The 25789-nt window shown below is 36.6% G+C and overlaps 1 protein-coding gene across 1 annotated transcript in view; it reads left to right on the plus strand.

Annotated features, from left to right (window-relative positions):
* SRPK1 (SRSF protein kinase 1) overlaps positions 1-25789 on the plus strand; it is a 72326-nt gene that overhangs the window by 23847 nt on the left and 22690 nt on the right. Inside the window, 6 exon segments of the mRNA XM_006050389.4 lie at positions 11512-11630; positions 12453-12561; positions 13468-13555; positions 14619-14706; positions 24444-24550; positions 25521-25686. Of these exon segments, the coding sequence (XP_006050451.3) occupies positions 11512-11630; positions 12453-12561; positions 13468-13555; positions 14619-14706; positions 24444-24550; positions 25521-25686 (677 nt within the window).

A 25789-nucleotide genomic window follows, 5' to 3' on the forward strand; every position in this document is an offset into this window, starting at 1 on the left:
TCCACTTTCATGCATTGGAGAAGGAAATGGCAACCCACTCCAGTGTTCTTGCCTGGAAAATCCCATGGACAGAGAAGCCTGGTAGGCTGCAGTCCGTGGGGTCACACAGAGTCTGACACGACTGAAGCGACTTGGCTGTGGCGGATCATGATATATGATCTTTTCAATGTATTATTTAATTTGGTTTACTAATGTTTTGTTGAGGATTTTTGCATGTATGTTCATCAGTGATACTGGCCTATAATTTTCTTTTCTTGTGGCATACTTGTCTAGTTTTGGGATTGGGGTATTTATCCTCAAAATGAATTTGAAAGAGTTCCCTTCTCTACTGTTTTTTGGAAGAGTTTGTGAAGGATTGGTATTAATTCTTATTTGAATATTTATTAGAATTCACCAGTGAAACTGATCCTGCTTGTTAAGAGGTTTTTGACTGCTGATTTAATCTCCTTACTAGTAATCAGCCTGTGTTCAGATTTTGTATTTCACCATGATTCAGTATTGATAAATTGTATGTTTCTAGAAATTTATCCATTTCTTATAGGTTGTCAAATTTGTTGGCATGTAATTGTTCATAATATCAGTTACGATCCTTTGTATTTCTCTTGCATCAGCTGTAACATCTCTTTCATTTCTGATATTGAGTCTTCTCTTTTTGGTGAGTCTAGCTAAAGGCTTGTCAGTTTTGTTTACCTTTTCAAAGAACTAGCTCTTAGTTCCATTGATCTCCTCTCTTGTCTTTTCAATCTATTTCATTTGTTTCTGCTCTCATCATTATTTCCTTTCTTCTAGTAATTTTGGGCTTTGTTTGTTCTTTTTCTCGTTCTTTGAGGTGGAAAGGTAGGATGTTTACTTGGGACTTATTTCTTCAGGTAGGCATTTATCACTCTCCACTTCCCTCTTGGAATTGCTTTTACTTCATCCCACAAATTTTGGTATGTTACTCTTCCATTTTCATTTGTCTCAAGGTATTTATTTTTCTTTTGATTTTTTTCCTAAAGAAACAGCCCATTTGTTGTTCAGTAGCATATTGCTTTTTGTTTTTAATTTATTTTTGGTTCGCTGGGTCGTCATTGTAGTGCATGGGCTCCTCATTTCTGTGGCTTGTCGTTGTGGAGCACAGGCTCTAGGCGCACAGGCTTCAGCAGCTGCAGCATGTGGACTCAGGCGTTGTGACTCGCAGGCCTAGTTGCTCCTTGTTATGTGGGATCTTCCTGCACCAGGGATTGAACCCGTGTCCCCTGTGTTGGCAGGTGGATTTTTATCTTCTGTACCACCAGGAAAGTCCAACATGTTATTTTATCTCCACATACTTGTGAAATTTTTCAGTTTTCTCCAGGTACTTAATTTTTAGTTTCATATCATATGGTCAGAAAAGATGCCTGATATAATTTCAGTCCTCTTAAATTTATTAAGGCTTATTTTGTGGCCTATCATATGATCTGTCTTGGAAAATCTTCCATGTATACTTTAGAAGAATGTGCTTTCTGTTGGTTTGGATGGAATGTATCTGTTAAGTCCATCTGGTCTAATGTATTATGCAGTGCTTATTTTTCCTAATTGATTGTCTGGTTGGTGTCTCCATTGACTTTTAGGTTACTAAAAGGTTACTAAAATCCCCTACTGTTATTGTATTGCTGTCTGTTTCTTTAATAATACGTTTGCTTTATATATTCAGGTGTTCCTCTGTTGGGTACATGCGTGCATGCTGCATGTTTAGTTGCTCAGTCATTCTGACTCTTTATGACCCTTTGAACTACAGCCTGCCAGGCTCCTCTGTCCATGGAATTGTTTAGGCAAGAATACTGGAATGGGTTGCCATTTCCTTTTCTAAAGGATCTTCCTAATCCAGGGATTGAATGCATGTCTCCTCTGTCTCCTTTATTTCAGGCAGATTCTTTACCCACTTAGCCATCGAGGAAGCCTGTTGGGTGCATAAATACTTATAAATATTATATTTCATATTGGATTGTCTTCTTTCTCCTTAGGTAATACCCATATTTGTCTGTTTAATACAGTCTGAGGTTTAAAGCCTCTTTTGTCTGATACAGTTATAGCTGCTCCAGCTTTATTTTGGTTTCCATTTGGATGGAATATCTTTTTATCCCTTTACTTTGAATCTGTCTGCATTGTTTCATCTGAAGTGAGCCTAGTTGCTTGAGATGGGTCTTGTTTTTTTCTTTTTTTTATTTTTAAATTTACTCAGCCATTCTGTTGACTTTTGATTGGAACATTAGTCTGTTTACATTTAAAGTAATTATTGGTAAGTATGTGCTTATTGCCATTTTGTTCATTGTTTACTGTCTGTTTTTGTAGTTCCTCTCTTAATTTCTTTTCTTGTGCTCTTCCTTTGTGGTTTGATGACTTCTTTTAGTGGGTTATTTACATTTTTTTCTCTTTATCTTTTTTAATTTTCTGGGTTTTGCTTTGTGGTTACTGTGAGGCTTACATATTTAACAGTCTATTTTATAAAGTTAGTAGCAACTAAGTTTGATCCTTTTTGAAGCTCAGCATTTTTATTCTTTCCTTCCCTCATTTTATGTTTTTGATCTCACATTTTACTTGTGTATCCCTTAATTATTGTTACCATAATTATTTTCACAACTTTTGTCTTTTAACCCTCATACTGCTAATAGCTATAATAGTGATTAGTCCATTTTATATTTACTTTTCCAGTGAAATTTCTTCTTTCATGTTTTTTCTTATTACCAATTAGCACTCTTTCTTTCCAGCTTAAAGAAATCCCTGTAAAATTTCTTGTTAAGGCCAGTTTGGTAGTGGTGAACAATTTTAGATTTTGTTTGTCTGGAAGACGCTTATCTCCTTGAATTCTGAATCACTTTCCGAGGTAGAGTATTCTCGGTTAGAAGGTTTTGTCCTTTTGTTTTTGCTTTTAGCAGTTTGATATATTGGCCATTTCCTTCTAACCTGCCAAGTTTTTGCTGAAGAATCTACTGATAATCTTACGGGGGTTCCCTTGCCACATAACAAGTTGTTTTCTTCTTGCTGCTTTTAGTATTTTCTCCTTGTCCTTAACTTTTGAGATTTCAGCTAGAATGTTTTGGTGTGCATCTCTTTGGGTCTGTCTTCTTTGGAACCTTCTGGGATTCCTGGATCTGGATGTCTGCTGTGTGGAGTGTCAACTTTATTATACAGACTTTCAGTTAACCTCCCTCTTTACCATCCCTCTTCTCAACCTGCATTCCTGTCCCCCTTCTCCACTTTAGGTCACCTTACACTTTTCTTTTCCCCTAGATTGCCAGAGCATTTCTCTCTCTCCCTGTCTCTACATTGTAGTAGATGTATCATTTTATTTTAGTTTTATTGGCTTTGAGTGAACAGATGATATAAATGTAATTGTGCAGTCTGTTATAGTTTCTGTTTCTTGCTTTTTGCTTTAATAAATGCTGTGATAGCCATTGTTATACCTAAATCTTTGTGTATGTGTTAATTTTTCTATAATAAAACAGATTCACAGGAAGTTGCAAAGACAGGACAGGGAGGTCCCAGGGAGGCTTTGTCCAGTTTTCCCCAGTGGTTGCTTCTTAACAATATGTAAGAAATTGACCTTGGTATAAAGTGTGTGTGGTGTGTGTGCTTATCTTAATTTTTAGGATAAATATAAGTGAAATCATTCAAAATTATTGTGGCTATTACCTAATTATGCAAATGACCTATTTAAAATGCTTCTTGTTGTAAGTAACCAAATTCAAACTCACTTCCCAGGCTGTATCTAGAGGGGTTAATGGAGCTTCCCTGATGACTCAGTGGTAAAGAATCCACCTGCAATGCAGGAGACATGGGTTCAATCCCTGGGTTGGGAAGATTCCCTGGGGAAGGAAATGGCAACCTACTCCAGTATTCTTGCCTGAAAAATTCCACAGACAGAGCAGCCTGGTGGGCTATAGTCCATGGGGTTGCAAAAGAGTCAGACACGACTTAACAACTAAACAACAAAGAGCGGTTAATCTGTGAGGCTGGACTCTGAGTATATCTCCATGGATCTGCCTGTTTTCTCCACTCCTAGCCAGTAAATGGCTTAACTTAGTTTTTCTGTATTTTAACATCATTTTCAGACATTTGCCTCCTTTTTGGTGGTAGTACTCCCCTCTGATAATTGCTTGGTTCTTATTGCTTAAAATTTCAGAAGTAGAACTTTCAACATCCATTCTTTCCTTCCCTAAAGATTTCTAGATCTTGCTTGGATCATGCAAGGGAGGTGTTTACCTATGGGAAGGAAGGGTAGTTAGGGCTAGGTGATTGGCAGCCTTGCCAAGTTGTGGAGGGTTATTTCCTAAAAGTAAATGATACCAGACAGAAGCAGCAGCAGAGCATGAGAGAAGTCCAGTCTCCCTGCACTCTTCCCAACCTAACAGTAAGTTGAATTTTTTTTTTAAATTTTGCCTATTTTGAAATGATGTGGCTGTTTCCTGAGTAATTCTCATAGGAAAAGATGCCAACAATTCAGAATTGTCCTATATAAGACAAAATTTTTTATTCACTCTTTTCCAAGAGGGGAACCAACCTATTAACAATTGTCTGTATCCTTGCAATTCTTAGTTTGTTTACTAATATATGTACCTGTATACATTTTTAAAAAATTAAAGCACACACACACATATATATATATTATCCAGTTACTTGCTTTTTTCATCGTAATGGTGTGTCTTAACTTTCCTTGAATAGTACCTCTCCAGTTACTTGAATGTGCTGTAAATTACTAAATTGTTAATATTGATTATAAATTATATTCTTTTTTTTTACAGTAACAATAAAGTGATGACTTTTTTTGCTTTAGTCTTTATTTCCTGCTTAGTTAAAAGATCTAGGAGTCTAGATATTGTTGTGACATCACAGCATCATGCTAAGGCACTGTTACAAGTTCTGTTATAATGTTTTGGGATTGCTTTTTTCCTATGTTGATATTTTTAATCCCCAAATTGTGGTAAAATACACATAACAAAATCTACCACCTTAGCCATTTTCACTGTACAGCTCAGTCATGTTATACATTCACACTGGTGCACAGCTATCACCACCATCCACCCCATAACACTTCTCACCTCATAGAACCCAAACTCTGTATCCATTAAACATTTTGAGTCTTTGCTTTCAACTCTTTAGGTATATACCCAGAGTAGAATTGTTGAATTATATAGTGATTCTGTTTTTAATCTGGGGGTGGGGAGGGGAGGACCCACCATACTGCTTTTCATAGCACCTGCAGCATTTTTACATTCTCAGCAGCAAAGCACAAAGGTTCCAGTTTCTCCATACTCTTGTCAACATAGTTATTTTAAAATATGTACCCGTACTTTAAAATGCATTAATAATAAGTAATATATATTAATCACTACCTATGTACAAGGTGACTCAGTGGTCAGGAATCCACCTGCCAATGCAGGAGACATGGGTTTGATCCCTGATTCTTGAAGATCCCCTAGAGGAGAAAATGACAACCCGCTCCAGTATTCTTGCCTGAAAAATCCCATAGATGGATGAGCCTGGTGAGCTACAGTCCATAGGATCACAAAGAGTTAGATACAACTGAGCACACACACATACATAATAAGATTATGTTAATTATTATGTTAAATGTCAGGTTCTCACAGCAGCTAGTATCCTCATTCTGTAGATGAGTTGCTTTCGACTACTTTGGATGTCAGGGTTTCTGCTTTGAATGTCAGTTTATGCTAGTGCTCTCAAATTAACTGGAGAGCTTTTCTAGCTCTTAGAGATACACTGGTACACTTTATTTTAAAGAATTTTTAAAAAAGAATTACTCAATTAACTCTTCATTGAAAACGTAGTAGCACTTGACCTTACTGTCTGGACTTGTTGCTTTTTAGGAGTGGTTCTTCAATTTTTTAATCTACATGATTGTTATATCCATGTAGGTGTTTTGTTATTTTGTTCAGTAAAACTGAGCATATCATAGATTTTAACATGTGATGCACTCATATCTAAATACTTTGAAATTTTATATTTCATTTCCTCTTTAAATCAAGATCTACCAAGATATTTTCATTTTATTCTATAGTATGCCAGGTTTTTTTTAATGGATATAAAGTTATGTATATGAATGTATCAATTTAAATCAAGCTTGTTTGTTATTTAAATTCTCTGTGTACACTTTTCATTTATTTGAATTTTTTATTCTCCATAAAAAACAAAAACTATAGAAAAATTTTTTTCACGTACTTTTTTCTCCCCCATGAATTAGGCATGCAATTGAATCTCTCCCCATTGCCTCCATTTGTATTTTGTGATAAAAACATGATTAACCTCAGGCCGGAGAAGGCAATGGCACCCCACTCCAGTACTCTTGCCTGGAAAATCCCATGGATGGAGGAGCCTGGTAGGCTGCAGTGCATGGGGTCGACAAGAGTTGGACACGACTGAGCGACTTCACTTTCACGCATTGGAGAAGGAAATGGCGACCCACTCCAGTGTTGTTGCCTGGAGAATCCCAGGGATGGCGGAGCCTGGTGGGCTGCCGTCTATGGGGTCGCACAGAGTCGGACATGACGAGGTGACTTAGCAGCAGCAGCAGCAGCAGCAACCTCAGGCAGTGTAAAGGCACTTTTGGGGGTAGTTTATGGGTAAGGTCAATAAGATTTCCAAATGTATGATAATGATTTAGCCAAATGGCATTAAGCCAGCCATGTGTTGGGGTCATACTTAAAAGCAATCAGAGCCAATTTTTTTTTAATAAAACATTTGAAGTATAAACAAAAATAAAATAACAAATAAATAATAGTAGCTCCTACTCAGCCTAAGAAAATCTCATTGTTGTATATGATGCCATGTGTACTCCTCCTTGATCATATCTCTATATTAGTAGTTCACTTGTGGAATATAGCTATCCTGAATTTGTCTTGTATTTCTTTTGTGTTGTTACTTTATTCTTTCTTTTTACTCAGCTTTTTAAAAACTGAGATATGATTGGCATATAATATTGTGTACGTTTAATGCGTACAACATATTTGATGAATTTATATCACATTGTGATTGACATTGTAGTGTTAACTAACATCTGTTATATCTTATTATTTCTTCCAGTGGTAGGAGCAGTTAAGATCTAGCCTCTTAGAAATTTTGATGTTTGTAGTATAGTTTTATTGTCTATAATGACCATACTGTGTGTCAGAGCTCCAGCAATTATTTACTGACTAGTTGCAGTTGTGCAATTATTTATATTTTAACTACATATTGGCTGTTTTGTATGTTTTTAAACTTTGAAGGTGGGATACGTTGTATATATTCTACAGCTTGCTGTTTGCACTCCATCTTATGTTTGTGCAATTCATTCATGCTGATGGATGTAACTTCTTCATTTTTCAGTTCAGTTCAGTTCAGTCGCTCAGTAGTGTCCAACTCTTTGCGACCCCATGAATCGCAGCACACCAGGCATCCCTGTCCATCACCAACTCCCGGAGTTCACCCAGACTCACGTCCATCGAGTCAGTGATGCCATCCAGCCATCTCATCCTCTGTCGTCCCCTTCTCCTCCTGCCCCCAATCCCTCCCAGCATCAGAGTCTTTTCCAATGAGTCAACTCTTCGCACGAGGTGGCCAAAGTACTGGAGTTTCAGCTTTAGCATCTTTCCTTCCAAAGAAATCCCAAGGCTGATCTCCTTCAGAATGGACTGGTTGGATCTCCTTGCAGTCTAAGGGACTCTCAAGAGTCTTCTCCAATACCACAGTTCAAAAGCATCAATTCTTCAGTGCTCAGCCTTCTTCACAGTCCAACTCTCACATCCATACATGACCACAGGAAAAACCATAGCCTTGACTGGACGGACCTTTGTTGGCAAAGTAATGTCTCTGCTTTTGAATATGCTATCTAAAGTTGGTCATAACTTTCCTTCCAAGGAGTAAGCATCTTTTAATTTCATGGCTGCAGTCACCATCTGCAGTGATTTTGGAGCCCCCAAAAATAAAGTCTGACACTGTTTCCACTGTTTCCCCATCTATTTCCCATGAAGTGATGGGACCGGATGCCATGATCTTTGTTTTTACTGTTGGATATATTTTATCAAAATACTATAACTTACCTGTCTCTCCTCTTGGTGGACATTTAGTTGTTTTCTGCTTTTCCTTATTTCAGACAGTGCTGCTGTGAACACGACTGCATATGCTTCTTCTGGAGCATTCATAGCAGCAAGACTCATAATAGCTAAATAATAGAAACAGTAGAGATGTCCATCAACTGATTAATGGGTAAATTACAGTCTGGCCTATCTATATAATGGAATATTATTCAGCCATAAAAAGTAATGAAGTACTGATAACACCCTATGGCATGGATAAACCTTGAAAACGTTAACTGAAAATAGTCACAAAGGCCACATAGTGTGTGATTTTCTTTATCTGAAATATACAGAATAGGCAAATTCATAGACACATAAAGTAGACCAGTGTTTTCCAGAGTCTGGGGGCAGAGTGTAATAGTGAGTAGCTGTTGATGGGTTGGGGCTTTTTTTGGAGGGAGGGGGATAAAAATGTCCTAAATTTAAATTGTAATGAGATTACACAACTCTGAATATACTTTAACTAGTGAAGTGTACACTTTAGATTGGTGAACTTATGACATGTGAATTACATCTTTGGTGGCTCAGATGGTAAAGAATTTGCCTGCAATGTGGGAGACCCAGGTTTGATCCCTGGGTTGGGAAGATCCCCTGGAGAAGGAAATGGCAACCCACTCCAGTACTCTTGCCTGGAGAATCCTGTGGACGAAGGAGCCTGGTGGGCTACAGTCCATGGGGTCACAAAGAGTTGGACACAACTGAGCTACTAACACACACACAAAGAAGTTAAAGTAACTTTCAGGAAAGTGTTTTCAAATCCAACCCACTAGTAGGTTATAGACCAATTTAGTGAGTCAGAATGGACTTAACAGTTTCTTTGGTTTTACTTTCTGTTTTAAACTACAGGAATTTCTTCATCATTTATTCTTTAGAAAATGTAGGAATGTGGAGTTTGTGTGGCTAATTTGAATATATGAATTCATGAAATGTGTAAGTGAACATTCATAAATAGCATATTCTTTATGATGATTATGAATATATAGTATTTGACTACAAAAGACTCAGTAAATTTTCATTTAGTACTTTGGTTTTGCTATTGAGTGATTGGTGATGATTATACCAATGGAATCTTGAGTTGAAAGGATCCTTCGAAATCAGAGAAAACATTCTAACTTGGCTTTTATTTACCTCTTGATTCACACTCCAGACTTTGTGTCAGAACAAGCTTGGAAGTATAAGGAGAGCAAAACTTTCAAGCTTTTCCACTGCTTTCAGCTTTCTTCCCAAATTTTTGCCTTGATTCTGTTCTATACCACAGCCAAGTATATTCCTATTTCTAATATTACTGGTGTTTTAATTGGGTTATAGATTATTTGACTTCTTTGGAAGCATACTGCTATTAAATTTTGATCTGTTCATTTCAGTTTATATTGGAGATTTTGTAGATATACTGGGTTAAATTTTGTATGCTTTGAGAGCTTTAAACTACTGATAACAATGGTTTTTCTTCTAAATATAAATAGCATATACTTGTGACATGAAATATTGATAGGTATGAAAAATTTTAAAGCACAGACTGAAACTATTTTAGAACTCTACCTTTTTGTTCTAGGAAGACTGGTTTTTAGTTTCAAGTGTTAATAAGCTGAAATTCTTTCTGTAATATTTCTTCAGAAATTTTATACTGTTATAACAACCATCAATCAAAGTTACAGAGATTTTGAACTCTTTAATCATGTTATCATCTTTTCCTCACTGTCTAATAGTAACTGTCTATGTTTTCTCAAATTTTCTTTCTTTTTTGGATTTTTGTCTTTTTCTGGCAGAGGCTTTTATTGAGTTGTCTGATGTTCATTGATTGACATCGTGTGTAAAAGCATGGCTTAGTAAAACATGGGTGGTTTGAGAAAGCCAAGATAATACAAGGATCTAAAGGAAACTTAGAGACTATAAATCCTATCCTAAAGATGAAAGAAGGCAGTACATCATTGAAACAATACAAGAGTCTGTAGAAAAGGAACATTCAAGAGAAAAAAGTGGGAATTTCATGTCCGTTTTTCACAACTTAATATTTCACTGCTTTTCAAAAATTTCTCAATTATAGTTCTTAAAATAAAAATTGTAAGACAACAAGTTTGAAATCAGAGAATTTGTTTTAGAAACCTGTCTTAATAAATTTGGAAGTGTTCATTCAGACTCATTCCCACTTAGGAAAGTAGGCCAGGTAAGTTTCCCAAAGACATGCTTTCACTAAGAATTGAATCATGCAGTTTTGTAACTACTTTTGTATCCTCTGAGGGACAGAAAGTACCAAGAGTGAGGCAGGTTGGAATGTCATGGTTGCCATGGTCTAGTCATGCTTGCCAATATAGTTATGTCTCAGCAGCCCATTAATTTTGCTATTCATTTTTTTCTGTTGAATCTTTTGGGAAAAAAAAAAACAATCTGATGAAAAAGGTTTGAAAATGCAAATAAAATACTGGGAAATGGGAATTAAAATTCCTTTTCTTGCAACTGCTGAAAAGAGTGATGTGAACACTGCTTCTTTTGCTCAAAGCTTCATGAAGCAGGCAGCTTGTAAGTGTCAGAGCCTGAATGCACATCCAAGTCTTTCTGCCTCCTGAACTACTTACTCAGTGCTTAAAAGTTTTAATATAAGTAATTGATGGCATGTAGAGAAAGGAATCAGTTTAAGTGTTTAGTACATTATAAAATAACATTTTAACCTGTCAAATAAACCAAGTTTTTGAAATTTAGTAATACTTGACTACTTGGAACCCATGTGTGACTGGAGATGTAATTCATTACAGCTCTTTCAGAAAAGTCGTACTATATAAAAAACATTTGTTGGCACAGACTGGGAAGAGATAATCCAGAGTGTTAATATGTTCAAAATAGAGATGTTTTAGAACAAAATAATTATTTTTCAAATTTCCTATATTTAACATGTTATTTTTATAAACAGGGAAAATGTTTCTATCTTTATCTGGTAGTTTAGGGGAATAATTCTAAATGCAGAGTAAAAATTGTCTAAAAATACTCAACAGCTTTAATTTTTAGTACTGACAGAATGTACCAGAGTAGATAGTGATACCACTAAAGGAAGTAGATTTAAGAGATTGTGTAGGAATGAGGGGGAACGTTAACAATATAATAGGAAAAGCAGGATACAAATTTGTTTATAAAGTATGTTTTTTAATAAAAATAACAGCAAATTACTGGAGGAAGATCTAGTTTTACCAGCAGTTTTGAGTATTGAGATTCAAGTAATTTTTCCCCTTTGTACTTTTATATATTTTCCAGATTTTATTTAATCATGTACTGACTGACTTTTTAAAACTAGGCTTTTCCTAACACGAGGTAAAGTGATAGGTAATGTTTTCCTAGGCTGCCACTGCGTAACATTCTGTTTGTGTTGTCTGTTCATGGGTCCTGTTTTCTTCTACTCACATGGAATGAACATGTTGGTATTATTTCTTAGATCTGAAACTCAGCCCCGAGGCTCTGCTCCGCACTCTGAGAGTGACCCACCCGAGCAGGAAGAGGAGATCCTGGGATCTGATGATGATGAGCAGGAAGATCCCAATGATTACTGCAAAGGTAAGGTTTTCTGTGAGGAGATATCAAGTAAGATATAATTCATGTGTATACTCTTTCATTTGAATATTTGATCTATCAGCATAAATGGTGTTAATGCTTTTTGCTTATTGCATCCTTTTCTCTAAGTATAGGAATTAGTATTTCCTTTTAGTTTGACTTAATTAAAGCTTAGTTTAAATTAAATGTATCTACTCTGTTTTTCCTTAAAAAATGATAGTGCATATTTTCCTTAGAAAATATCAGAAATATATTAAACAAAAAGAAAACAAAAGTTATCTATAATGCTATCATCCGGAAGTGAACAGTGATAAGATTTGGTATGTAGACTTTTGAAAAACACATTTTCACTACTCTTTTCTCAAAGTGATGATTGCTAAGCTACATTATATTAGAATTACGGATACTTAAAAACCATGGCATAAAATTGCCTGATGTATTTTGTTTCTTTTACAAAACATTCCAGGATTCTTGGGTAGGATCGGGGGATCTTATAACAGAATGTATCTTACCATTGAGAAGAACTTGGTTCTTCTCAGCAGGCAGAGATAGGTGTTTAAATCCTTTGATTCCTGCCACTGTTATCAGCCTTTTCTGGTCTTCTGGTTTGTTTTGTTGTGCTGTGTTTTGGAAAAGTAATTTTTTTTTTTCAAGTTAACATGAGCTCAATAATACTGTGTTGCTGACTTGATTTAAAATTTTCTTTTGTTGAATTGATTGTATTAAAAGAAACCATTTTTATTTGCTAAAGATGTATAAATGTTGGAAAATGTGAGATTTTTTTTTCCTAAGTAAGTGATTCTTTCCCTCTGTTGTTTCTTCCAGGAGGTTACCATCTTGTGAAAATTGGAGATCTGTTCAATGGGAGATATCATGTGATCCGAAAGTTGGGCTGGGGACACTTTTCAACTGTGTGGCTATCATGGGATATTCAGTAAGTTTTAGTACAAGAGGATTAGGTGATTCCTAAATGTTTGTGTTTAATTTTCCACTTTTAGTCTAGCTCTAGACTGATTTCTTAATAAAAATCTTATAGTTGATAATCTTTATATTCTTGGGCAAATGACTTTCCTCTGGTGAAGCAGCACCTTAGAGGAGACACAAGATTGAATTATTATCAGTAAAGCTCTTGAAACTCCCAAATTCAAAACATTACAGATAACTCAAAGAAAGTATAGTGTATTAGTTCATAGTTTTTCCCACTGGAATAGAGCTAAATTTTTAGATGGTATCCTAGACCAATCTGTGTGAAATTATTTTCTTGTGTTTTGTTTCTATAACAGATTTGCTCAGCCATACAGTCTAAAACCTCTACATAAAAATCACAGGCAGTTAACATTGGATGTTTACCTTAAAGTGTATCTTCTATCTTTGATGAGACAGCAGTTGCTATCTATGCACTATTTTTATCAGTTTTTCACCCATGTATTTCTTCTGGCTTCTTAGAGGAAAGTATAATATTATAGCTTTTAACCTATTAGGTTTTACTATATAAGTATACAGAATACTTCTGATTTGGTGAAGTTTCCCCCCTTACTTACCTCCATTTCATGGTTTTACATGGGTTCATGGAGCATTCAGAAAGTAGATTTTAACTCAGAGAAAATGTTTGATGACTGACATTATCTAGGAACAGATTTTCTTCTTCTTATAAGTTCAGCATGGCCAGTTAGTGCTATTAACAGGTGCAGATGATCCTACAGAAGTAGTTCTTTGTGTTTGAGTACCAGGGAAACATGAAATCAATATTCATTCTATTACTGTCTCCCAGTTATGGTTAAATCTTAGCGAAACTGAAAGGTAAGACATTTAGTCTTAATTGCCTGTATTTGTTTCTTAGGGGAAAGAAGTTTGTGGCAATGAAAGTAGTTAAAAGTGCTGAACATTATACTGAAACTGCACTTGATGAAATCCGGTTGCTGAAATCAGTAAGTATTAGATTGTATATGTGAGCTACGTTATAAATAAATAAAGTTTTATTCAAGTTAAGACATACCAAATACATACTTTTTGATATGGCTAAGTTTTACTGTAAAGTTCCAGTATCCTTAAAGAGGTAGAAGAAGACAGTATTTACACATTCTGTGTATTTGGTAGGGAACTGGTAGAATATGCTGTGATGGCAACTCTCCCTGTACATGCACACTGAAAAAAACCTTGCAAATAAAAATGTTTATTGAGCATGTTTTATGTGCCAGGTTTTCTTTCCTGCCATGGTTAAAAGAAAAGGAGTGTGAATAAATAGATAACTTCTATTTTGTTTTAAAATCTTTAAAAATATTTAATATAAAAATAAGCACTGTAGTTATTAATTCCCTTATGTTACTTGGAAACTTAGGTAAATATTTTCAAAAACTTATTTTCAGTTTTCTTAAAAATTGGAAAATGTCAGTGAGGTAGAAGAAGCTTGAATCCCAAGTGAGAAGACATGAGTTTTTAGGACCGGCTCTATCTGAATATATCCTCAACTCATCTTTTTATTTCCTCTGAGCCTTAGATTTTTCATTCAGAAAAGCGAGGATGCTAAACCAAGAGAGCTTCAGGAAAGTACTTTCAGTGTGCTAGTCTGTAACAAGATGAGCTCATGCCCCAAAGTAAATCAGGGTACTGCTTCCTTCCCTGAGAGGTTTTTCTATGAAAAAAATGAAGGCTGAATAAGCAGTATGGTTAGTGCTGTGGTTGATTTGCATCATGCAAAAGCTCCTGAATTCTTCCTGGCCTGGTAACTAGCAGTTAATTTGGGAGTAAGTAGCAAAATGTTATAATTAGAACAGTAACTATATAATACAATCTTTGTTGATTGTATTTTCTTTTGTGAACTGTTTTTATTAAGTTCTTTGAGCTATTAAAATTTTATGTTTGTCTTACAGATTTGTATAAGCTCTTTTCTGAAATAATCCTTTGTTACATATGCTGCTGGTATCCCCTCCCTCACCATTTGGTTTATTTCTGTGCTTTCCCTTTTTTTAAATATTGTCTTCCCTATTACAGGTTCGTAATTCAGATCCTAATGATCCAAATAGAGAAATGGTTGTTCAACTACTAGATGACTTTAAAATATCGGGAGTTAATGGAACACGTATCCTTTTTAGAACCTATTTTGAAAACAAATCATGAAATAACTTTATTTCAAAGAAAAAAATGAGATTTGCATTGGTCTCTTTTCTCAAACTATAATCAAAATGTTTTTATTTTATTGTAAACTTTTGAACACATTGTGAATCATGTCTATCTTTTGTATGGTGTGTTTTTTAAAGCTATTGCTTTACACTTTTTCCTTTTTTCAGGCAAATTAAAACTGAAGTCAAAAGAAACTTTAAAAAGAAAGACTTGTAGTACTAATACTAAGTAAAGTTTCTATTTTATCAATTAACACAGATTTTAATGAATTATTGAGAAATAGTAGGTTAAGAATTCAGTGCACTTTATTATCTCAGTATTTAAGAGGCTGTATATGTAGATTATGCTTAAAATCTAAATGTAATTGTTCATATTTTGTCATAATGAAAAAAACTACTAGTTTTATGGGTTTTTTTGTTTTTTTTTGTTTTTTTTTTTAGTTTTATGTTTTGATCTGAAATTTTAGAATTTTAAAGTTGGAAGGAATGTTAGCTGTTTTTTTTTTCCCCCGTAAGTTCATATCAGTGTGACATGCAAAGAGCTGATTGAAAGATTGTTGCAACAGCTATGCTTGTAAAGGCCTAGCAAATTTTTCAGAATAAAAGATGAATTTCACTTGGATTGGAGAGTCTAAAACTGTTTTTAAAAGTGTTTAAAAATGTGTAAGGAAAGATTTCATGAATGATTCTACTTTCCCTGCATGTTCAGCTTCTCTTAACACACACTGTAGCCAGTGATTTGTTAAAGGAAATGGGCTACATAGGGCTCTGTAGTATCTTGTGGACTGTGGTTTAAGAGATTTGAACTAAAACACATGGAGAAAGGATAAGAAAGGAGAGAGAACAAGTGATAACATGAAGATTTTATCTGTCATTCTGAAGTTAGTTTTCAGTTATTTCCTTGGAGAAGTATAAATCATAGCCCCCTGCCCTCCATCTCTAAGGAATACAGATACAAGAATCATACCATATGAATCATCAGTTTATGTCGTGTGGTCATTTCATAGGTGACTTACTGTGTGTGTGTGCGCACACATTTTTTCAAAGAATTAGAGAGGCAAACCAAGAAATAGGATATTGTGATGGCTGTTAGATTCTGTTTTCCTATTACTTGACCTTGTAATGTTTGTCATTGTGCCAAATTTCTCTCTTAATTTGGGAACATTATAGTAAAACTGTAGAAATAGTCTGTATAATCTCCTTAGTAATGCAGAGTACCTTTTTTTGGCCCTAAGCAAGAAGAGTTTTTTTTTTTTAATTATTGAAATATCTTAATAGATTTTGAATTTCAAGTTATAAGATGTTTTCCAAACATCACCGTATGGTTTCTCTGTAGTTTCTGTCCACTGAGTTCCTATTTTACTCATTTCTCCCTTTATCCTTAGCCATTTCTCTCTGCCTTTCCTCCTACTTGTCTCCCAACTGTCTCAGTTAAGGCATTATTTGCTGCTTCTAGAGGTTGAAAAGGATAAAACGCAGAGCACTGAGTTAAGGTTTAATGAATTATGTCATTCTCCCTCTCATCTCTTTTCACAACATAGGTATAACTGTATGGAGCTACATATCTGTGATTTTCTTTGTATCTGGGTATACTGCTTTTTCTCTGGAACACTGTCCTTTCTCATTTTGAAGTATCACAAGGACTCTGAACTAGAAGTTAGTCATAGACTTCAGTATAAATGCGTTCGTTCTACTTCCATGGGTGGTGAGGGGAGAAGAGTGATTAAGAAGTAACAGCTGATCTTTACGTAATATTAACATGGGTCAGTGTCATTTTTTGGCCACCTATGTGACCTACTATGTTTTAGGGTACTTTTTTTTCTGGTGTGTATTTTACCTCTTTTGCTAGCTCTTCTTGTTCATAAGACACTCTAAATGTGGCTCTTAATTAATTTTCAGCCTTTTTTCTTTACACCATCTCCCACAAAATTTTTTTTTCACATATTCTTTTGCTGTTTCACCCAGTTCTTTTTGTTTTTAAGCTATTAAATGTTTGATCATTTTTATATCACTACTTGCAAATTAAAACGTTGTTGTTGTTAAGTTGTAATGCTTCTCTCAAAGGGAAGTTAATAATAAAGCTGCTGCTGCTAAGTCACTTCAGTCGTGTCCGACTCTGTGTGACCCCATAGACGGCAGCCCACCAGGCTCCCCCGTCCCTGGGATTCTCCAGGCAAGAACACTGGAGTGCGTTGCCATTTCCTTCTCCAATGCATGAAAGTGAAAAGTGAAAGTGAAGTCGCTCAGTCGTGTCCGACCCTCAGTGACCCCATGGACTGCAGCCTTCCAGGCTCCTCCATCCATGGGATTTTCCTGGCAGGAGTACTGGAGTGGGGTGCCATTGCCTTCTCCGATAATAAAGCTAGGAACTTAAAATTCTCTTTTCTGGTTTGTTTGTTTAAGCAATCTGCATTCTAAAATATCTTATTTTGGTATATTTCATACATACAGAAATAGAATAGTTTGAATCCTCAGAGATCCATTACCCATTCTCAAATTTATCAACTCATAACCAATGTTGTTTTGTCTGTATCTCCTGATAATTTTGTCACCGGTCTTAAATATATTATTTCATGCATAATTATTTTAGAAAGTATTTCCAAAAGATAGAGACTCTTGAAATATAACCCCAACATAGTTATTATTCCTAAAAAAATTGGGGACCAGTTTCTTAGTCCCTTTATGTAGTCAGTGTTTCAGTGTCTCTAGATGTCTCTTTTTCTTTTTTTAATTCTTAACTTCAGTCAAGAGTCACATAAAGTTTTTAACAGTTCCTTTATTATTTGGCACATCAAAATGTTGCAGGCTCATTTTGTATATTTACTATCCCAGACCTGGGGTCAGCCGTTTATCTGCAAAGCCCTAATTCCTTTTAGTGGGAAATGGACAGAATCGAAGCACAGCACACAGTTTGCTACTGGGTTGGTTACGGCCGTCACTTGTATGATTTGTCAATCCTCTGCAGAGAGCAGGTACCTTCATTCTCTTCCTCCCCTCCCTTTTTTTGTGTCACTTGGAAGTTGCCCTTACAGCTTACTCTTGTGGGTCTGTGGGTTTGTTTGAATTATTTTTTCTTTGTGTGTTTCATTTTGGATAGTTTCTATTGCTGTACTTTTGAGTTTACTAATCTCATTCTGCAGTGCCTGATCTGCCATTTATCCCATCCACGGTATTTTTCATCTCTCACTTGCTGCTTTTCATCTCAGAAGTTCAATTTGGGTCTCTCTTTTTCTTCCAGTTTTATTGAAATATAATTTGATAATTATCACACACACTGTGATAGGTCTACTAAGGTTATATTATCATAGAGATATTAAAAGTTGACTATGTTCTCCACACTGTACATTTCACACCCATGACTCACTTATTTTGCAACTGGAAGTGTGTTCTTAATCTGTCTCACCTTTTTTTTTCCTCCTCCAACCATCCTCCCTCTGGCAACCACCTGTTTGTTCTCTGTATCTATAACTCTGTTTTCTGATGTTTGTTTATTTGTTTTTGTCTTTGATGTTCCACATTATTAAGTGAAATTGTACAGTGTTTGTCTGTCTCATTTATTTCATTTAGAAGCATACCCTTTAGGTTCATGTATTTCACAGATGGCAAGGTTTCATTGTTTTTATATTAATATGTATATACCACTTCTTCTCTGGGTTTCTCTCTTTTTTTAAATCTTTTGTATCTCTTCAACATATGGAATGACTATGACTGTTTAATTTCCTTGTTTGCTAATTCTAACAAGTGGGCCAGTTCTGGGTCAGTTCTAAATTATTGATAATTCTAATTTTCAGATACAATTTCCTGCATATTTGTTGCCTGGTAGTCTTTCATTGAGACATTGTGATTTTTACCTTGTTGGCTATTGGATATTTTGTGTTCCTCTAAATCTTGAGCTTTGTTCTGCAATGCAATTATTGCCAGGAAACAGTTTGATCCTTTTCAGATTTTACCTTTATGATTTGTTAGATGGCTAGGACTAATCATCATTTGATACTAAAGCTGAAACTCCAGTACTCTGGCCACCTCATGCAAAGAGTTGACTCACTGGAAAAGACTCTGATGCTGGGAGGGATTGGGGGCAGGAGGAAGAGGGGACGACAGAGGATGAGATGGCTGGATGGCGTCACCGACTCGATGGACATGAGTTTGAGTGAACTCCGGGAGTTGGTGATGGACAGGGAGGCCTGGCATGCTGTGATTCATGGGGTCGCAGAGAGTCGGACACAACTGAGCGACTGAACTGAACTGAGGACTAATCATTCCTTCCACTGAGGCAAGGTCTTCCTAAATATTCTGCCAAATGCCCCATAACTATGAATTTTTCCAGGTTTTTTTTTTTTTTTTTTTTTTAATTGACTTTCCTGTTGGCTTATATGGTAAAGACTCTGCCCGCGATGTAGGAGACCTGGGTTCGATCCTTGGGTCGGGAGAAGGGAATGGCTACCCACTCCAGTTTCTTGCCTGGAAAATCCCATGGACAGAGGAACCTCGTGGGCTATGGTCCATGGGGTTTCAGAGCTGACAAGACTGAGTGACTTTCACTTTCTGTTCATAATTGATACACAACATTGTATTAGTTTTTGGTATACAGCATAATGATTTAATAGATGTATACATTGCAAAATGATTACCATAGTAAGTTAACAGCCATCACCACACATAGTTACATGTTTTTCTTATGTTGAGAACTCGTAGCAACTCTCAAATATACAATATTATATTATTAAGTACAATCACCATCCTGTACCTTACATACTCAGTACTTACTCATCTTAGAACCAGAAGTTTGTACCTTCTGACCACCATCACCCATTTCCCCCACCTCCCACCTTTGGCAACCACTGGTCTGTTTACTGTGTCTGAGTTTGTTGTCTTATTTTGGTTTTAGATTCCACATATAAGTGAGATCATACAATTGTCTTATTTCATTTGGCATAACAACCTCAAGGTCCATCCATGTTGTCACAAATGGCAGGGTTTCCATCTTATGGCTGAATAATATTCCATTGTCTATGTAGACCACATTTTCTTTATATTCATCCATCAGTGGACACTTAGGTTGCTTCTGTGTCTTGCTATTTGTTTTGCATTTCCCTGGTGATTAGTGATGTCAAACTCTTTTTCATGTACCTGTTGGCCATCTGTATGTCTTCTCCGGAAAAATGTGTTCAGATTCTTGTTTTAATCAGACTGAGATCTTTTCCCCCTGTTGAGTCATACGAGTTTTTTTATATTTTTTATTTACTCCTTGTCAGATCTTTGATTTTTAAGTATTTTTCCCATTCCATAGGTGGCCTATTCATTTTCATTTTGTTTCCTTTTTTTCTGCAGAAGATTTTTAGTTTGAAATAGTTCTTGTTCATTTTTGCTTTTGTTGACTTTGTTTTTGGTGTCAGATCCAAAATATCATCGCCAAGACCAATGTCAAGGAGCTTACCACCTGTGTATTCTTTTAACAGTTTTGTTTCAGGTCCTATGTTCAGGTCTTGAATACATTTTGAGTTGATTTTGGGATATAGTATAAGATAATGGTCTAGTTTCATCCTTTTTCAGGTGGCTGTTCAGTTTTCCCAGCATGACTTATTGAAGTTACTGTCCCCGTTGTATATTCTTGGCTCCTTTGTTGTAAGTTAATTGATCACATATGTGTGGGTTTATTTCTCGCCTGTAACTGAAGTTGCCTAGTCCTCCTGGCTGGAGCCCTGTGGGGATGCTGGGCACTGTTCCCTCTAGTCCTTTCAGATGGCTCCCCCCCAGTAGTTTCCTCATATGCCTGTGCTGATTACCGCTCTGCTGAATGTGTGAGGCGGACCGCATTGCAGATCTTCAGGGCTCTCTTTCTCTACAGCTCTCTCCTCTCTAGTACCTTGTTCTGTGAACCATAGCTGCTGCCTTGATCTGCCAAGACTAGTTCCATCTGTTTAACTCAAGGGGTTTGTCTGAAAAGTCTCAAGGCAGTAAGAAGACAGTAATCTGTCAGAGATCACTGTCTTCTTTGCCTGATATCCAAGGTTGTTAAATCTGTTGTTTTATGTATTTTGCTTGATTTTGTTGTTGTCGCTTAAAGCAAGAGGGTAAACCCAGTCCCTGTTACTCTATCTTGACTAAAGAACTTCCTAGACACATGTTTAACTCTTAAGAAATTACCAACCAGTTTTCCAAAGCAGTTGTACCATTTTACACTTTTGTTAGTGCAGCATGGGAGCTCCAGTTGCTCCATATCCTCCCCTACATTTAATCGTGTTTTTCACTCTGCTGGATCTTCTTTGCTACACAGGTGTTTGTGTAGCTGGTGGCAAGCAGGGGCTCCTCTTTGTTGCAGTGTCCAGGCTTCTCACTGCAGTGGCCTCTTATTGCAGAGAACAGGTTCTGGGGCATGCAGGCTTCAGCAGTTGTGGTTCCCAGGCTGCAGAGTACAGGCTGAATAGTTGTGACGCTTGGGCTCAGTTGCTCCACAGCGTGTGGGATCTTCCTCGACCAGGGACTGAGCTCATGTCTCCTGCATTGGAAGGCACATTCTTTACCACTGAGCCACCAGAGAAACCCTAATCTTTTTTAATTTAGTCATTCTGGTGAGTTTGAAATGATATCTCACTATAATTTTGATTGTATTTTCTAAGGTACTCAAAAGACACAAGTTTGAGTAAACTCTGGGAGTTGATGATGGACAGGGAGGCCTGGCGTGTGCCGTTCATGGGGTCGCAAAGAGTCAGACACGACTGAGCGACTAAACTGAACTGAACATGTCCATTTTTAAATCTTTAATTGAGAACAGTTTCTTTCATGCATTCACCACCACCACCCCCTACTGACCTCAAAGAATCCAGGCCAGTTGTATTGTTCCTTAATTTGGATTTGACTGATTGTTTGCTCATGATTAAGTTCATTAATCATTTCTGTCAGGTATATCCTGGAATGTGAAGTCAAGTGGGCCTTAGAAAGCATCACTACGAACAAAGCTAGTGGAGGTGATGGAATTCCAGTTGAGCTATTCCAAATTCTGAAAGATGATGCTGTGAAAGTGCTGCACTCAATATGCCAGCAAATTTGGAAAACTCGGCAGTGGCCACAGGACTGGAAAAGGTCAGTTTTCATTCCAATTCTAAAGAAAGGCAATGCCAAAGAATGCTCAAACTGCTGCACAATTGCACTCATCTCACATGCTAGTAAAGTAATGCTCAAAATTCTCCAAGCCAAGCTTCAGCAATACATGAACCATGAACTTGCAGATGTTCAAGCTGGTTTTAGAAAAGGCAGAGGAACCAGAGATCAAATTGCCAACATCCACTGGATCATGGAAAAAGCAAGAGAGTTCCAGAAAAGCATCTATTTCTGCTTTATTGACTATGCCAAAGCCTTTGACTGTGTGGATCACAATCAACTGTGGAAAATCCTGAAAGAGATGGGAATACCAGACCACCTGATCTGCCTCTTGAGAAATGTGTATGCAGGTCAGGAAGCAACAGTTGGAACTGGACATGGAACAACAGACTGGTTCCAAATAGGGAAAGGAGTACGTCAAGGCTGTATATTGTCACCCTGCTTATTTAACTTATATGCAGAGTACATCATGAGAAATGCTGGACTGGAAGAAACACAAGCTGGAATCAAGATTGCAGGGAGAAATATCAATAACCTCAGATATGCAGATGACACCACCCTTATGGCAGAAAGTGCAGAGGAACTCAAAAGCCTCTTGATGAAAGTGAAAGTGGAGAGTGAAAAAGTTGGCTTAAAGCTCAGCATTCAGAAAATGAAGATCATGGCATCCGGTCCCATCACTTCATGGGAAATAGATGGGGAAACAGTGGAAACAGTGTCAGACTTTATTTTTCTGGGCTAAATCACTACAGATGGTGACTGCAGCCATGAAATTAAAAGACGCTTACTCCTTGGAAGGAAAGTTATGACCAGCCTAGATAGTATATTCAAAAACAGAGACATTACTTTGCCAACAAAGGTCCGTCTAGTCAAGGCTATGGTTTTTCCTGTGGTCATGTATGGTTGTGAGAGTTGGACTGTGAAGAAGGCTGAGCGCTGAAGAATTGATGGTTTTGAACTGTGGTGTTGAAGAAGACTCTTGAGAGTCCCTTGGACTGCAAGGAGATCCAGCCAGTCCATTCTGAAGGCGATCAGCCCTGGGATTTATTTGGAAGGAATGATGCTAAAGCTGAAACTCCAGTACTTTGGCCACCTCATGCGAAGAGTTGATTCATTGGAAAAGACTCTGATGCTGGGAGGGATTGGGGGCAGGAGGAGAAGGGGACGACAGAGGATGAGATGGCTGGATGGCATCACTGACTCGATGGACGTGAGTCTTAGTGAACTCCGGGAGTTGATGATGGACAGGGAGGCCTGGCGTGCTGCGATTTATGGGTTCGCAAAGAGTCGGACACAACTGAGCGACTGATCTGATCTGATACTACATTCTTTCTCATTGTATCACATCGGAGGGTACATGATGTGAATTTGTGTTTATCGTTGGTGATAATATGTTTGATCACTTGGTTAAGGCAGAGTCTTCTGGATTTCCCTGTTTAAAAGTACCTTTTTCCTTTTATAATTAGTAAGCAGTCTGTGGGGTGATAGGCTAACTCCATGAGAATTCTTTCTCCCAGCAGACTTTATCAATAGTTTTAGTATTCATTGATTCTTACCTGAAACAGTTCAGTTATTACTGTAGTGATTGTAAAATGGCAACTTTTTTTTCTGTCATACTTTATATATTTATTAAATGACTTTTTCTCTAAAGAAGACATTTTGAACACACCCTTATTTTAGTATCTTGTTTGGATTCATTTTGTTTTTAGTTTAAGCGAATTCATAACTTCACTCTGCAAAATGTTCTCAACTTTGACCCGTGGTTTCTTCAAGCTGGTTTCTATTTTCTCTTGATGTGTTCCCTTACTGTAGGCACAGCAAGGTATTCCAGGTTGCCAAAAGGCCCTGGATTTGGCCTTTTTAAGGAGTCCAGGTTTTCCTTTAGTGGAGAATCTTATTTAAAATAGAAGTCTATTTTAAAACACTGGATCATTATTACATACAAATGTCTTGACTTTCCAACTCATATACAACATCTTCCTGCTAAAATCCCCGCAGTGCCCTGGCCCCAGCACTGCAGGTCCGCAGAGTATCCGTGCCATGCAGTGGGCTTCTGGGTGCTCACACAGCACACGCGGCGGTGGCAGCAAGGTCGGGCTTGTGCACTGCAGAGGATAAAGCAAGTCAGCTTCTTGTTCTTTAAAAATGCTGACATTTACATTTTTTAGGTTGTTCTGGTATATTGTTTTCTGTAGCTAAAGCAGAATTTATTTTTCCTTGCTCTGATACTAGGAGAGTTGGAGTTGTTACCCTGGACATTAGTTCTGACATTAGGGAAGAAGCTGATCAACACCTTAAGCCTAGTGCTCTCACTAGCTTTATGTACATATTTCACTCTTATTTTAATCACTGTTTAGATGCATAGTTTTACTGATAAACCAGCTCCCCCCCCCCCCAAGTTTTCCATATTTTGGGTATTTTTGGTGACAAAACATTAACCTTTGAAATTTCATAATATTGACAGCTAGATTTTTTTTCAGGTAAAGCGCTGTAACTTTTTATACTGAAAGAATACAATAATAATTTCCTTGGGGTGGAGCACAGCTTGTCTTGCCCTTTTCTTCTGTCTCCGTTTTCCTCCTTAACAAACTCCTAGATATCTGCATGGTATTTGAAGTTCTGGGGCATCATCTACTCAAGTGGATCATCAAGTCCAATTATCAAGGGCTTCCTCTGCCTTGTGTCAAAAAAATTATTCAGCAAGTATGTATCCTACTATTTTCTATTTTTTCAAGGTTGTACTCCATTTATAGTTATTATAAAATATTTGCTATATTCCCTGTGTTGTACAATATATCCTTGTAGCTTATTTATTTTATACATAATAGTTTGCATGTGGTAATTTTTTTAGTTTCTTAAAGTGTCTGGAGTTTGCTATTTCCAATAGAATTTTTACTTCTAAAACTAAGTTTTTTAAATTGCTGAAATTGTTTATTCAGCCTCTAGGGTTTATTGGTTTATTGTGTTTGTTTTTAAATGTTTTAGCACAACCATTTCCCCCAGGTTCATCTTCCGTATTAATTATTAGATGGAGAGTTGTGTTTAATGCCTGATTTTAGAATTTTGGACTGTTATCTAGAAGTTCTGGTTGCAAAAACGGATTGTATATTGATAAAGAATACTTTGTCAAATTACTTCCAGCTCTTTACATTATTCATGGGCATTTCTCATAAACAGCTTTCAATATACAGTAAAGGAGTTTTATCATCAGGAAAGTAGTAATACTTCAATGGCAAACAGTTTGTTTAACTAATGTGTTTTGTTGGACAGAGCACCAAACTGGGAAGCACAAGACCTCAGTTCTTCATAAGGAAATTTAAATTTAAACATACTTAAATCTCTTTCATCATCACCTACATTTCAGTAGTTAAAGGACATGTCAACCATTTATTCTCAGTCTCTATAATGTACTTAAAGAATATCTTCAAATAAAATGAACTCTGTAAAACTTGAAAGAACATCTCATTGCAAATAAACTCTTTCCTTTGTTTATAGTTTAAAATTAATCTTTCTGGGGAAGTTCTTTAAAAAAAAGAAAAAGCTTTCTTCTCTGTAGGAAACTACCATATCATTTTTATATCTTTATTTTTCACAATGTTGTATTGTAGCTTTTTTCTTCTCCAGGAAGACTTGTATTCAGTGTTTGCAAGTCTACTGCTCTGTTCCCATTCAGGTGTTACAGGGTCTGGATTATTTACACACCAAGTGCCGTATCATCCACACTGACATTAAACCAGAAAACATCCTGTTGTCAGTGAATGAACAATACATCCGGAGGCTGGCTGCAGAAGCAACAGAGTGGCAGCGCTCTGGAGCTCCTCCACCTTCCGGATCTGCAGGTATATTTTCTTTGGGGACTTGGTTTTCATTAGAAGTTAAAAGTTCCTGTTTTTATTCTATTACCTGGCAGTTAAGGAAAGCACCACTAATTCACTTAATAGT

This window comes from Bubalus bubalis, chromosome 2, assembly GCF_019923935.1.
Source record: "Bubalus bubalis isolate 160015118507 breed Murrah chromosome 2, NDDB_SH_1, whole genome shotgun sequence".
Taxonomy (NCBI): Eukaryota; Metazoa; Chordata; class Mammalia; order Artiodactyla; family Bovidae; genus Bubalus; species Bubalus bubalis.